The following is a 13,201-nucleotide window of genomic DNA, read 5'->3' on the forward strand; positions in this document are numbered from 1 at the left end:
GGAGGACTCTAGCTGCAAGATTGCAGGAAAGTCCATTCCATTAGAAAAATTTGCTGTTCACAAAGCCAAACGCTTCCAGGAGGAAGGGAACCATCTTCTCCTGCCAGCCCTGGTGAGATTGTCTCCATGTTATACCCCCACAGCAAAGTTAGGGGGTATATTGGAATAAGGTTGTCTGTCCATCTGTCAGTGTACAGGATCTTGTCCGCGCAATTCCAACAGTTTTCTTGTGGAAGTAGTCATCTTACACTGAAATTTTGCACCTGGACTTATTTTTTTTAGATCTACCTAGCTATTTTGATGGATAGTCCGTGTCTTTACAACTCCAGTTTCTATCCAAACTATTCCAAACATCACTGATATAGTTTGCACACACTGATTTCGTCCATCTTGTTTTTGATATGACCTTTTTTATTACGGCAGTACTAGTTATGCCCTTTTGCCTTTATTTGTTTACATAATCTTGATAATTTTGACCTTTTTCATCTTAGATAACAAGTGTTCTGGGTTCAGAGTGGGAATCAGAGTGGATTGGGACAGGGTGGGGTAGGGGGGATTTGTCAATTTGTCAGTCGTCCTGTCAACAGTTCTAGTATTATTACTTAGAAAAAATCCACAAGAGTAGAACTTAAGTTTTTTCTTTTTTTTTTTCAAAATAGTTAATTGTATTAAATGAATAATTTTCTTTTTTAATTTAAGATGACTGCAGTAATTAGAAAACAACTTCTGATAATTTTTTTCTTCAGGAAATGGTGTATCTGCTAAATGGTTTCAACATCCTCAGTAAAAATGATCCTCTACTTGAACCATTCCTGTTGATTACTGAGAGGACAATCAATGAGATTGTGGAGAAGAAAGGTAGAGTATAGATTCAATAAGATTTTCTCTGCCTTCTCCTGATAATCTTCGGAAAGCTTGAACATTTTCTGTTTCTGATTGTTAATAAATTATATAATTAATTATAATTGTGATATTTGTTTACCAGAGTGTAGGGATCATGCAGTGGATATGATGTGAAAACCTGTCATTCTAAACATCATTCATTCATTTGACTTTAAGTTACCAATTGCATTTTACCATTTGATTACTGTATGCTGTAGTAAGTAATACCTCAGATCCCCCCCCCCCCCCCCCCCCCAAGTTTTATAAACCCTCAGATCCCCACCCAGAGTTTTATAAACCCTCAGATCCCCACCCAGAGTTTTATAAACCCTCAGATTCCCACACAGAGTTTATAAACCCTCAGATCCCACCCAGAGTTTTATAAACCCTCAGATCCCCACCCAGAGTTTTATAAACCCTCAGATCCCCACCCAGAGTTTTATAAACCCTCAGATCCCCACCCAGAGTTTTATAAACCCTCAGATCCCCACCCAGAGTTTTATAAACCCTCAGATCCCCACCCAGAGTTTTATTAACCCTCAGATCCCTCCTCCAAAGTTTTATGAACCCTCAAATTCCCACCCAGAGTTTTATACATAGATTTGTAATAAGCCTTACCTTCTGCCCTCAGATCCCCCCCCCCCCCCCCCCCAAGTTTTATAAACCCTCAGATTCCCACACAGAGTTTTATAAACCCTCAGATTCCCACCCAAAGTTCTATTAACCCTCAGATTCTTACCCAGAGTTTTACAAACCCTCAGATTCCCGTCCACAGTTTTATAAACCCTCAGATACCCCCCAACCAAGTTCTATAAACCCTCAGATTCCCGTCCACAGTTTTATAAACCCTCAAATTTCCACCCAGAGTTCTATAAACCCTCAGATTCCCACCCAGAGTTTTATAAACCCTCAGATACCCCCCCCCCCCCCCCCCCCCCCAAAGTTCTATAAACCCTCAGATTCCCACCCAGAGTTTTATAAACCCTCAGATTCCCGTCGACAGTTTGATAAACCCTCAGATTCCCACCCAGAGTTTTATAAACCCTCAGATTCCCACCCAGAGTTTTATAAACCCTCAGATTCCCACCCAGAGTTTTGTACCTAGATTTGTAATAAGCCTTACATTCTGCCCTCAGATTCCCACCCCTGTTTCATGGACGACTACTGCCTTGCTCTGCTACTGAAGGGAGTGTGCCTCAAACACAGATCACAGTATTTCCAGGCACGGCAGTGCTTCACCGAAATTGTGGCAAAGTAAGAGTTTTCTTGGTATTGTTGATTGTCTGGCACAGTGAGAAGAAAACTCCACCCTGAGCAAATTGCCTATTTGACCGTTTCTTTAAGAAATTACTGTGATGTTTTTTTTCTTTTAAACTTGTCCCTTGAAATTACCAAACGGAAGTGGGTTTTTTTAAGTGTTAAATGTGTTTGGATTTTAAACAAAGAAGGTTCTTGGGCTGGAGTGAAGTTTTCATTCAATATGTATTAATGATTTAGAAAAGGAATATTATTACATGTATTGATGGGAATCGGTTTCACTTTCAGAATTGATAATTGGAAACTCGAAATTGATCGATTATCAATTTTAATATCAGTTTTCTAAATTGAAGGTAATTAACATTACAAAAATTTACAAAACCGATTTGCAAACACTTTCAGAAATGTTTGGCTTATTGCCTTTTCGAAATCATCATTGATGTTTGGATTTTCTTCTCTTTTTTTTTCTTTGACTCATTTTCGATCTTTAACCTACCTCTAGTTATATGTAATTTTCACTCATAATTAGATGAAGTAATGCGTTGATATCAATCTAACATTGTTTATTTATAGGTTATTAGACTTGTAATGCATTTTATTAGCCCACCATCATCAGATGGTGGGCTATTCAAATCGCCCTGCGTCCGTGGTCCGTCGTCCGTCCGTCCGTCCGTCCGTCCGTCCCTCCGTCCCTCCGTCCGTCCGTCCCTCCGTCCGTAAACAATTCTTGTTATCGCTAATCCTCAGAAAGTACTGAAGGGATCTTTCTCAAATTTCATATGTAGGTTCCCCTTGGTGTCTAGTTATGCATATTGCATTTTGAGACCAATCGGAAAACAACATGGCCGACAGGCAGCCATCTTGGATTTTGACAATTGAAGTTTGTTATCGCTATTTCTCAGAAAGCACTGAAGGGATGTTTCTGAAATTTCATATGTATGTTCCCCTTGGTGCCTAGTTATGCATATTGCATTTTGAGACCAATCGGAAAACAACATGGCCGACAGGCAGCCATCTTGGATTTTGACAATTGAAGTTTGTTATCGCTATTTCTCAGAAAGTAATGAAGGGATCTTTCTGAAATTTCATATGTATCTTTCCCTTGGTGCCTAGTTATGCATATTGCATTTTGAGACCAATCGGAAAACAACATGGCCGACAGGCAGCCATCTTGGATTTTGACAATTGAAGTTTGTTATCGCTATTTCTCAAAAAGTACTGAAGGGATCTTTCTGAAATTTCATATGTAGGTTCCCCTTGGTACCAAGTTATGCATGTTGCATTTTGAGACCAATCGGAAAACAACATGGCCGACAGGCAGCCATCTTGGATTTTGACAATTGAAGTTTGTTATCGCTATTTCTCAGAATGTACTGAAGAGATCTTTCTCAAATTTCAGATGTATGTTTCCCTTGGTGCCTAGTTATGCATAAAGCATTTTGAGACCTATTGGAAAACAACATGGCCGACAGGCAGCCATCTTGGATTTTGACAATTGAAGTTTGTTATCGCTATTTCTCAGAATGTACTGAAGAGATCTTTCTCAAATTTCATATATAGGTTCCCCTTGGTGCCTAGTTATGCATATTGCATTTTGAGACCAAACAGAAAATAACATGGCCGACAGGCAGCCATCTTGTATTTTGACAATTGAAGTTTGTTATCGCTATTTTACAGAAGGTACTGAAGGGATCTTTCTCAAATTTCATATGTAGGTTCCCCTTGGTCCCTGGTGTTGCATTTTGGGACCAATCCGAAAACAACATGGCCGACAGACAGCCATTATCGCTAAATCTTAAATTTTATATATAGGTTTCCCTTGTTTGAAAAGTACTAGAGGGCTGTTTCTGAATTTACACAGATTAGTAAGACTTAGAGGAAGGGAAAAGTAGAGAAAAGATCAATCTGACATGGAACCTATAAAGATCATTCAATGGTGGGCGCCAAGATCCCTCTGGGATCTCTTGTTAGGTCATCTGACCCGAAGGGTCAGGATGACCTATAGTCATCATGTTTCGTCCGTCGTCGTGCGCCGTGCGCCGTGCGTAAACTTTTCACATTTCAAACTTCTTCTCAAGTTCCACCAGTGGGATTGAGCTGAAACTTGCCTGAAATGATCCTGAGATGGTCCTGACCAAGTGTTGTTATTTTTCGGGTCGATCCGAAATCCAAGATGGCCGCCATAGCCGCCATTTTGAAAACACATTTTAAACTTCTTCTCAGGTTCCACCACTGCTATTGAGCTGAAACTTGCCAGAAATGATCCTGAGATGGTCCTGACCAAGTGTTGTTATTTTTCGGGTCGGTCCAAAATCAAAGATGGCCGCCATCTTGAAAAACACATTTTAAACTTCTTCTCAAGTTCCACCAGTGCTATTGGGCTGAAATTTGTCTGAAATGATTCTGATATGATGCCGACCAAGTGTTGTTATTTTTCGGGTCGGTCCGAAATCCAAGATGGCCGCCGTGGCCGCCATCTTGAAAAACACATTTTAAACTTCTTCTCCAGTTCCACCAGTGCTATTAAACTGAAACTTGCCTGAAATGATCCTGAGATGGCCCTGACCAAGTGTTGTTATTTATCGGGTCGGTCCGAAATCCAAGATGGCCGCCATAGCCGCCATTTTGAAAACACATTTTAAACTTCTTCTCATGTTCCACCAGTGCTATTGGGCTGAAATTTGCCTGAAATGATCCTGATATGATGCCGACCAAGTGTTAATATTTTTCGGGTCGGTCCGAAATCCAAGATGGCCGCCGTGGCCACCATATTGAAAAACACATTTTAAACTTCTTCTCCAGTTCCACCAGTGCTATTAAACTGAAACTTGCCTGAAATGATCCTGATATGATCCTGACAAAGTGTTGTTATTTTTCGGGTCAGTCAGAAATCCAAGATGGCTGCCATAGCCGCCATCTTGAAAAACACATTTTAAACTTCTTGTCCAGTTCCACCAGTGCTATTAAGCTGAAACTTGCTTGAAATGATCCTGATATGATGCCGACCAAGTGTTGTTATTTTTCAGGTCGGTCCGAAATCCAAGATGGCCGCCGTGGCCGCCATCTTGAAAAACACATTTTAAACTTCTTCTCCAGTTCCACCAGTGCTTTTAAGCCGAAACTTGCCTGAAATGATCCTGATATGATGCCGACCAAGTGTTGTTATTTTTCGGGTCGGTCAGAAATCCAAGATGGCCACCGTGGCTGCCATCTTGAAAAACACATTTTAAACTTCTTCTCCAGTTCCACCAGTGCTATTAAGCTGAAACTTGCCTGAAATGATCCTGATATGATGCCGACCAAGTGTTGTTATTTTTCGGGTTGGTTTGAAATACAAGATGGCCACCATGGCAGCCATCTTGAAAAACACATTTTAAACTTATTCTCCAGTTCCATTGGTGCCATTGAGCTGGAAATAGGTGAGGATTTCAAGGAAGGCGAGCCAACATAGTGTTGTTATTTTTTCGGCCTCGTAAAAACTTTGAAATGGCAGCAATGGTGGCCATTTTGTAACATGATTGCGCAATCATGGTTTTCCTGAACAACACCTATTTCAAACTTCTTCTCAAATTCCATCAGTGGGATTCAGCCCTAACTTACCAGAAATTATCCTGAGATGGCCCTTACCAAGTGTTGTTATTTATCGGGTCGGCCAGAAATCCAAGATGGCCACCATGGCAACCATCTTGAAAAAACATTTTAAACGTCTTCTCTAGTTCCACTGGTGCCTTTGAGTTGGAAATTGGTGAGGATTTTAAGGAAGGAGTGCCAACAAAGTGTTAATATTTTTCCGCCTCATAAAATCATTGACTTGGCAGCCATGGCGGCCATTTGTAACATGATTGTGCAATCATGGTTATCCTGAACAATGCCTATTTTAAACTTCTTCTCAAATTCCCCCAATGGGATTCAGCTGTAACTTACCAGAAATGATCCTGAGATGGCCCTAACCAAGTGTTGTTATTGATTGGGTCGGTCAGAAATCCAAGATGGCCACCATGGCAAATGGTGCCACTATATACTTGCTACAGAGAATACATACTACAATTATATAAGGTTTTTAATTTAGAGTCAGATGACCGTTAAGGCCCCTGGGCCTCTTGTCTTTTAATTTGATGTTGTTTTGACTTTGAACTCTTGACCTGATGATATGTTGAACTTTGACCTTTTTACCCAATAAAGCGAGAAGAACATCAAGAAAGACACTTTCCTGGTTCCCTATGCAGTAGTCGAGTTGGCCATCCTAAATCTGGCAGAAGAGAACTGGAATGAAGTCAAATTACTTCTAGAGAAAGCAAAGTAGGTGTGATTCAGTCAGGTTTTTCGATGTCTAATTTTATTACGATCTTTATATTTTTGATCTTATTTTATTTTTCCAGTAGTTTTTTTGTCGCCATCATGAAGTGGTCAAAGGCATAGTGTTACACTTTGTCCATCTGTTGTCTACAAATAAACGTAATTAAAACAAATATTTTGCCAAATTTACATTATTTTTTTATTTTTTTTTTTGTTACATATTTTACAGGGTATAACTGCATGTACTTGCATACATGCTTCACAAATGTTCTGCGGGTTTTTAAGTGAAATAAAAACAGTAATGATTATTGTCTGATTTGTAGATACTACTGGTATAATGTCGGTACTATTATATTGTATAGTTACCGTCATGTCATGTTTGTTTTGTACTAACAGGAACAAGTACAAAGGCTATCTGCTGGAGTCACGATTACATTTCCGTGTCCATGCCGTCCGTCTGTCCATGTCCAATCAGACAAACAGTAACAATAGCAATGATGGAGGTGACGTTGATGAACTTGAATCACCCCTGGGCTCACCGCAACCAGGCACATCAGACAAGGGAGGTGATCGCAGCAGCTGGACCTCAGGACAAGACAGCCTAGATGCTGGAGTGGCAGAAACGAACCACACAACACACTTTTGATGTTGATCAGAATTAACAAGTGTAGAAATAGGGAAGATATAATGTACAGTAAAATATAAGAAACAGGTCGTTTTAAATTAAACTGGTTAATTAATGACTTTTGTTGTTCTGAAAAAAAAAACTTCTTTTCAGGTGGATTAGAAATTTATTTTATTTTTATTTTTTATATGGGGAAATAAATTTAAAAGACTGATCAGAAATGATTATTTATGTGATTCCGAGTCTTTCCCATTTTCCACAATATTGGTGATAACATTGTCAGATTTATTTTCTCTGCATGAAGAATGTACATAATTATTAAGTACAGTGTGTAGTTAGTCTAATAGGATGCAAGTTGAACAAAAAGACATTCCCATTGATAGCCAAAGGTAATTGTTAGAGATATTGAATAAAAATGTGCTCTAGACTAAATTAAGAGTTAAAGCACCATGTTATAGTTTCAGCATTACAGTAGCCAAAATTGATTTTATAAACTGATTTTTTGGAAATATCAAGAGAGTGAAATTTTAATTCATTCAAAGGTTTTGACTCTATATTGAGATTTATTGAAGGTTTTTATCCATATAAGGAGAGAGAAACTTTTAAGTAGGAAAAGGGTTTATGCAATATGGAGATGTTATCTAAGAGACCTGAACTTTGAATAGCTGGGTTTAGGTCTTTATTTGATCTCATTAGTTATACTGTATGACTGGATATTTTGTTACAAGAGGATGATTTTGACAATTTACCAGATCATGGAGATACAAAAAAAATTAAATCGTGAAAATTCTATCCTTGAAATAATATGCAATTGAAAATCATGCTATCCTGAAATTTTCTGCATTCTTTTTAGATTGTGTTACAAGCTACTTCCTTCCGACTCAGCTAGGAAGAATTTCTTTCATTTCATTTGTCAGAGCATCACACTAGCAAATCAGAGGGCCTGGGTTCAATCCCTGGCGGAGTCCTTGAAATATTTATAATTTAATAACCTAATTTGTTACAGTGATATATATGTACGGTATAAATATATAGGAATGGAGAAATAGTGACTGATATACTCATTCTTGTCCTACTAGAATCTCTTCGATAGCCTATATGTCTAGAAAGCTCTATGACTTTCCTGGAAAGACTGAGGGCCACCCTGGTAAAATTCTAGCTGCTTCCTATCAACTGAATTGTACAACAAATTTTCAGATTCAATATTTCGCAGTTTTGTTTATGGAACATATTCGCAGGGGTTAAATTTTGCTTTACACCTGCTTCTGATATTTTATGGATCACTTGTATATCAGTATAATTTTTACATAATATTTATCCATTAACGGAATATAATTATATATCATAATTTCTATTTTTCAGTGGATTAATTAATATTAATTTTAATTTATATAACGTTGAGTTACTGTAAACATGATTATTTTCGCAGGGATTAATTTCGCGATTTCAAAAGGTAAACTATACGCGTGGGGATAATTTTTGCGATCGATCCACTTTCGCTTGTAGTTTAAGATTACGCAAATTGATATCAAAATAATACGTGTAGGGGAAATTTTCGTGAACAAAAGGAGTCAGCGTAATTAGCGTAAAGTTCCCCCTCGTATAAATTTCAACGTTTACAGTATATATTCACCGAGTTATGATATGGTACTATAACACTCATATAATAATATCAGTCGCGTAAATATTTCACTGTTGTTTAGAATTCGTGGATTTTAGTGGAAACACAAGTAAAGTGAAAATATAACTCATGTAAAATATAACTCATGTGAAATATAACTCATACAAAAGATAACTCAAACAAAATAAATATATCACATTCAAAATGTAACTATGTAAAATATAATACATACAAAATATAACTCATGTGAAATATAATCACTATACAGTATAGAGAATTTCTCATCGCTCCTTTAGTGGAGAGTGTCAGCCTTGTAAGCCATGGAGGATCCTCAGGATTTACAGAACAAATTTTAAATGATCTCTTGTTTTACAAAAACCTGGTATCCAATATGTGACATGACAAAGTATTTCATATTTATGCATAATATAACAATAGTATTACATTCTTACAAAAAAACAATGCAAATGTGTCTTGGCATTCACAGAGGACAGGTAAGCAACTCTAACAAAATACCTGTACAACTGTCTATTTAATGCTGTAGAAAGTTGACTAGCTTTTAAGCAACAATTCCATAAAGTTTTAAAATGCCATGAAATGAATTTTACAAGTATTTGTAACACCAATGTATTACTGATCTCATAGAGTCCCATCATATTAAAACTCCTAAAAACTTTTTAAAAAAAAGATGATCAAACTGCCATTTTCCTCATTACATCAATTTTTATATCTAGTGTATGAAATCAAAATATATTGTGAAAAGAATGTTTTGATAAAATTAAAATTAAATTAAATTTTAAAAGAATTTATTTTTAAATATATATGCCAATTTCCACATTTCATAAAATCTTCATAATATTCTCCTAAATAGTAATTAATTGCTGAAAGATTATGATTAATCCAACATGTTTATAGTCATTGTGAATGTCTGTCTATCAAGTGTGTATGTCAAGTATTTATATTTTTAAAGTTTTGAAGCCGTTAAGTATCAGGGTTATAAAGTTATTAGTTATAGATATAAATCAAGGTTATAATGTTATAGCTAATTATCAGAGTTATAAAGTTATAGTTAAATATCAGGATTATAGTTATTATTAATAAGCCATCATCATAAAGCAAAATATCAGGGTTATAAAGTTACAGTTAGATATCGGGGTTACAAAGTTATAGTTAGATATCAGGGTTACAAAGTTATAGTTAGATATCAGGGGTATAAATTTACAGTTAGATATCAGGGTTACAAAGTTATAGTTAGATATCAGGGTTACAAAGTTATAGTTAGATATCAGGGTTATAAAGTTATAGTTAGATATCAGGGTTATAAAGTTATAGTTATATATCAGGGTTATAAAGTTATAGTTAAATATCAGGGTTATAAAGTTATAGTTAAATATCAAGGTTATACAATTATAGTTATATATTGAGGTTATAAAGTTATAGTTAAATATCAGGGTTATAAAGTCATAGTTAAATATCAGGGTTATAAAGTTATAGTTAGATATCAGGGTTATAAAGTTATAGTTAAATATCAGGGTTATAGAGTTAAAGTTAGATATCAGGGTTATAAAGTTATAGTTAGATATCAGGGTTATAAAGTTATAGTTAGATATCAGAGTTATAAAGTTATAGTTAGATATCAGGGTTATAAAGTTATAGTTAGATATCAGGGTTATAGAGTTATAGTTAGATATCAGGGTTATAAAGTTATAGTTAGATATCAGGGTTATAAAGTTAAGGTTAGATATCAGGGTTATAAAGTCATAGTTAAATATCAGGGTTATAAAGTTATAGTTAGATATCAGGGTTATAAAGTTATAGTTAGATATCAGGGGTATAAAGTTATAGTTAGATATCAGGGTTATAAAGTTATAGTTAGATATCAGGGTTATAAAGTTATAGTTAATGATCAGGGTTATAGAGTTATAGTTAGATATCAGGGTTATAGAGTTATAGTTAGATATCAGGGTTATAAAGTTTTAGATCAGGGTTACAAAGTTATAGTTAATTATCAAGGTTACAAAGTTATAGCTAAATATCAGGGTTATAAAGTTATAGCTAAATATCAGGGTTATAATTAAAGTTACAGTTAAATATTGAGGGTTAAAAGTTTAAGTTATAGAAACATCAAGAAATTGATTTATAAATGTTATGGTTTATTATCCGAGTTATAAAGTCAGGTAAGTATGAAGGATTTTTTATATCATTTTCATTATAAATCAATGTATCCTACTACATCATACAAAATGTGCACTCTTTCCAGTATTCAACTTTACATTTCCAAGCAATAATTCATGCACATTCACTTTTCTAGATAAAAATTTGTATGGGAAATGCACAGTATATAAAACAAATCATTTGGCGATTACAATACATGGCATTTATTAATATCTTATACTTGGAATATATTCTAGCTATCCCTAATTGTTATCTAAATTGTCACGTTATCAATAGTAATAGATAGGGTGCTGATGTTTTCAGTGAAATTTCTTAAGAGATTTAATATTGTGCAGTGATGTACATGTATAGTCATTTACCAAGTAGGATTGAATTTTGATATGTTTTGGACTTTGGCAATATTTTTGTTTTTGTTTCTATGTTTATCAAAGTAGGGATGGGGATCCGAGCCTTACATTTATTTATTTGTTTATCGTAGGCATGTCATGTTCCATTTGTCTATTAATATTTCAGTATTCAGTATTTCAGTATTGCAGTCTCCCATTACCTCAATGTTAATCAAGGCTTCATCTATTAGATGCAGTCTAGATCATATGAAGTGCTTGTTACTCCATTTTGACCAGTGTCACAGAAATGCTTTGTACTATGCTGAGGATGAATCAAACACAGTTGGGATCCTGATGAGACCAATTGTTTTATCATGATGTTTTTGGGCGGTAAGTTATGGCAGGGCATAGTACTGCGTGTCAGATTGATTTGATATCAATGACAGAAATGAATTTGATTTAAAGATGCTGTTCTTTCAAATGAACATACACTCAGGGAAATGGGAGTAAATAAAACGTATAAAATGTATTTATCAATTTAAGAAAGACAATATGGATGACAGATAAATATTCATGCCGCATCTAATGGACACTACTAAATTTATCTCTCACCCAAATTGCATTCATATTGACAATAAATACAATCTAACAATTGTTTATTTAAACATTAAATAGCCACATTTTAATTACAACCTGTAGCAGTATTCTGTAGTTTATATATCCCTCTATGATTGATTCCTTTATGAATGGTAGAAATATGCATCAACAAGCTTTCCCATCTGTAGGACTAGATAGATTTTTATTTAGATTCAGTTTCCGTGTCAATTATTTGAGATGTCATATTTTAGCTCTTTCACTACAACTGCCAAATTTTACGCGAGTATATATGGCTGTTGGGTCAGCAGAATGCAGGTTTTTGGGACCAACCAGAATACAATGTATACAGGGTTTCGGGTTAGAGTGTGATTTATCTACACTGTCTGAAGTGTCAGGTTTGTGAAATATCCACCTGTGTTGGTTTTCAGGACCAATAAGAATATAGCTAGGTTAAACAGTGATTTATATGGGTTTGTGAATTTTTCGTTCATGATTTTGAGTTAGAAGAACTCCATCTTTGTTGCTCATTGTTAAGAATTACCTGTTATGTTTTAAGAACAATACAAAATAACTTGTCAATGATCTTTAGGTTATTGTTTTGATAATGTTACAGTGCATGTATGTATAAGACTGGAGAAAAATATAGTACACTGCCATTGTTAATAAATATGCCGCTTGTTGTCAAAATGCCTTAAAGTATAATTCTGTTTTTCATTTTGTAAATATAAGTTTTCTTGCTTAGTTAAATATTGTACATGTATATAGGAAAAAGAATTATGAAGATTTTGTGATCAAAATAATAGTTGCAGTATTAATATTGCTCACATAATTACTTATATACACTTATATACATATGCAGAATTGGAGAGTATATAAGGTCTTCATACCAGTTCAGGCCTCAGTTTCATCAACAAAGTTAACTTAAGGTAACTCATTAACTTAAAATCTTCCATAGGAAAGTGCTTTTGGATTTAAGGGGGGAAATCTTGGTTAAGGAACTTTCCTAAATTCTGTAATACTTTTTTTACAAGAAAATTTAATTAAGTTAAGGAATTTCTTTATATAAAGGAATATTGATTAAACTAGGACTTGGCTGGCTGGTTAATTATAAGGGTAGAATATCAATTTTTGAAAATCAATTGGATTGTATTGATTTCATAGGGCAAGCTTTGTGTAAGATGGAATTTTTGTGAATAACTGTATTGAAGCTTTGTTGCTAATGTAGCTGTCAAAAAAACCCCACGATATTTCCATATTTAGCACATAAAATCTGTCATGAGATAGAATTGATTTTGAAAACATACCAAGTAGGGAAGATTTTCTGCGGATATCGTCTTTTTCCCCTCTAATTTGAATTAAATGTCATATTTAGAGCATCTTTCTACTTGGAACATCTTGGAGAATTTTCACTTATTACCCTAC

At 35.1% G+C, this 13,201-nt stretch overlaps 1 protein-coding gene across 1 annotated transcript; it reads left to right on the forward strand.

Annotated features, from left to right (window-relative positions):
- Window positions 1–25: 25 nt before the first annotated feature.
- LOC117319720 (tetratricopeptide repeat protein 39B-like) lies at window positions 26–13,001 on the forward strand. Its single transcript, XM_033874477.1, has 5 exons — window positions 26–112; window positions 747–858; window positions 2,019–2,136; window positions 6,322–6,438; window positions 6,832–13,001. Exons 2-5 carry the CDS (start codon window positions 750–752, stop codon window positions 7,079–7,081), a joined length of 594 nt encoding a protein of 197 aa, XP_033730368.1. The 5' UTR covers window positions 26–112; window positions 747–749; the 3' UTR covers window positions 7,082–13,001.
- Window positions 13,002–13,201: the final 200 nt, after the last annotated feature.

The sequence above is a fragment of the Pecten maximus genome, unplaced genomic scaffold, assembly GCF_902652985.1.
Source record: "Pecten maximus unplaced genomic scaffold, xPecMax1.1, whole genome shotgun sequence".
Taxonomy (NCBI): domain Eukaryota; kingdom Metazoa; phylum Mollusca; class Bivalvia; order Pectinida; family Pectinidae; genus Pecten; species Pecten maximus.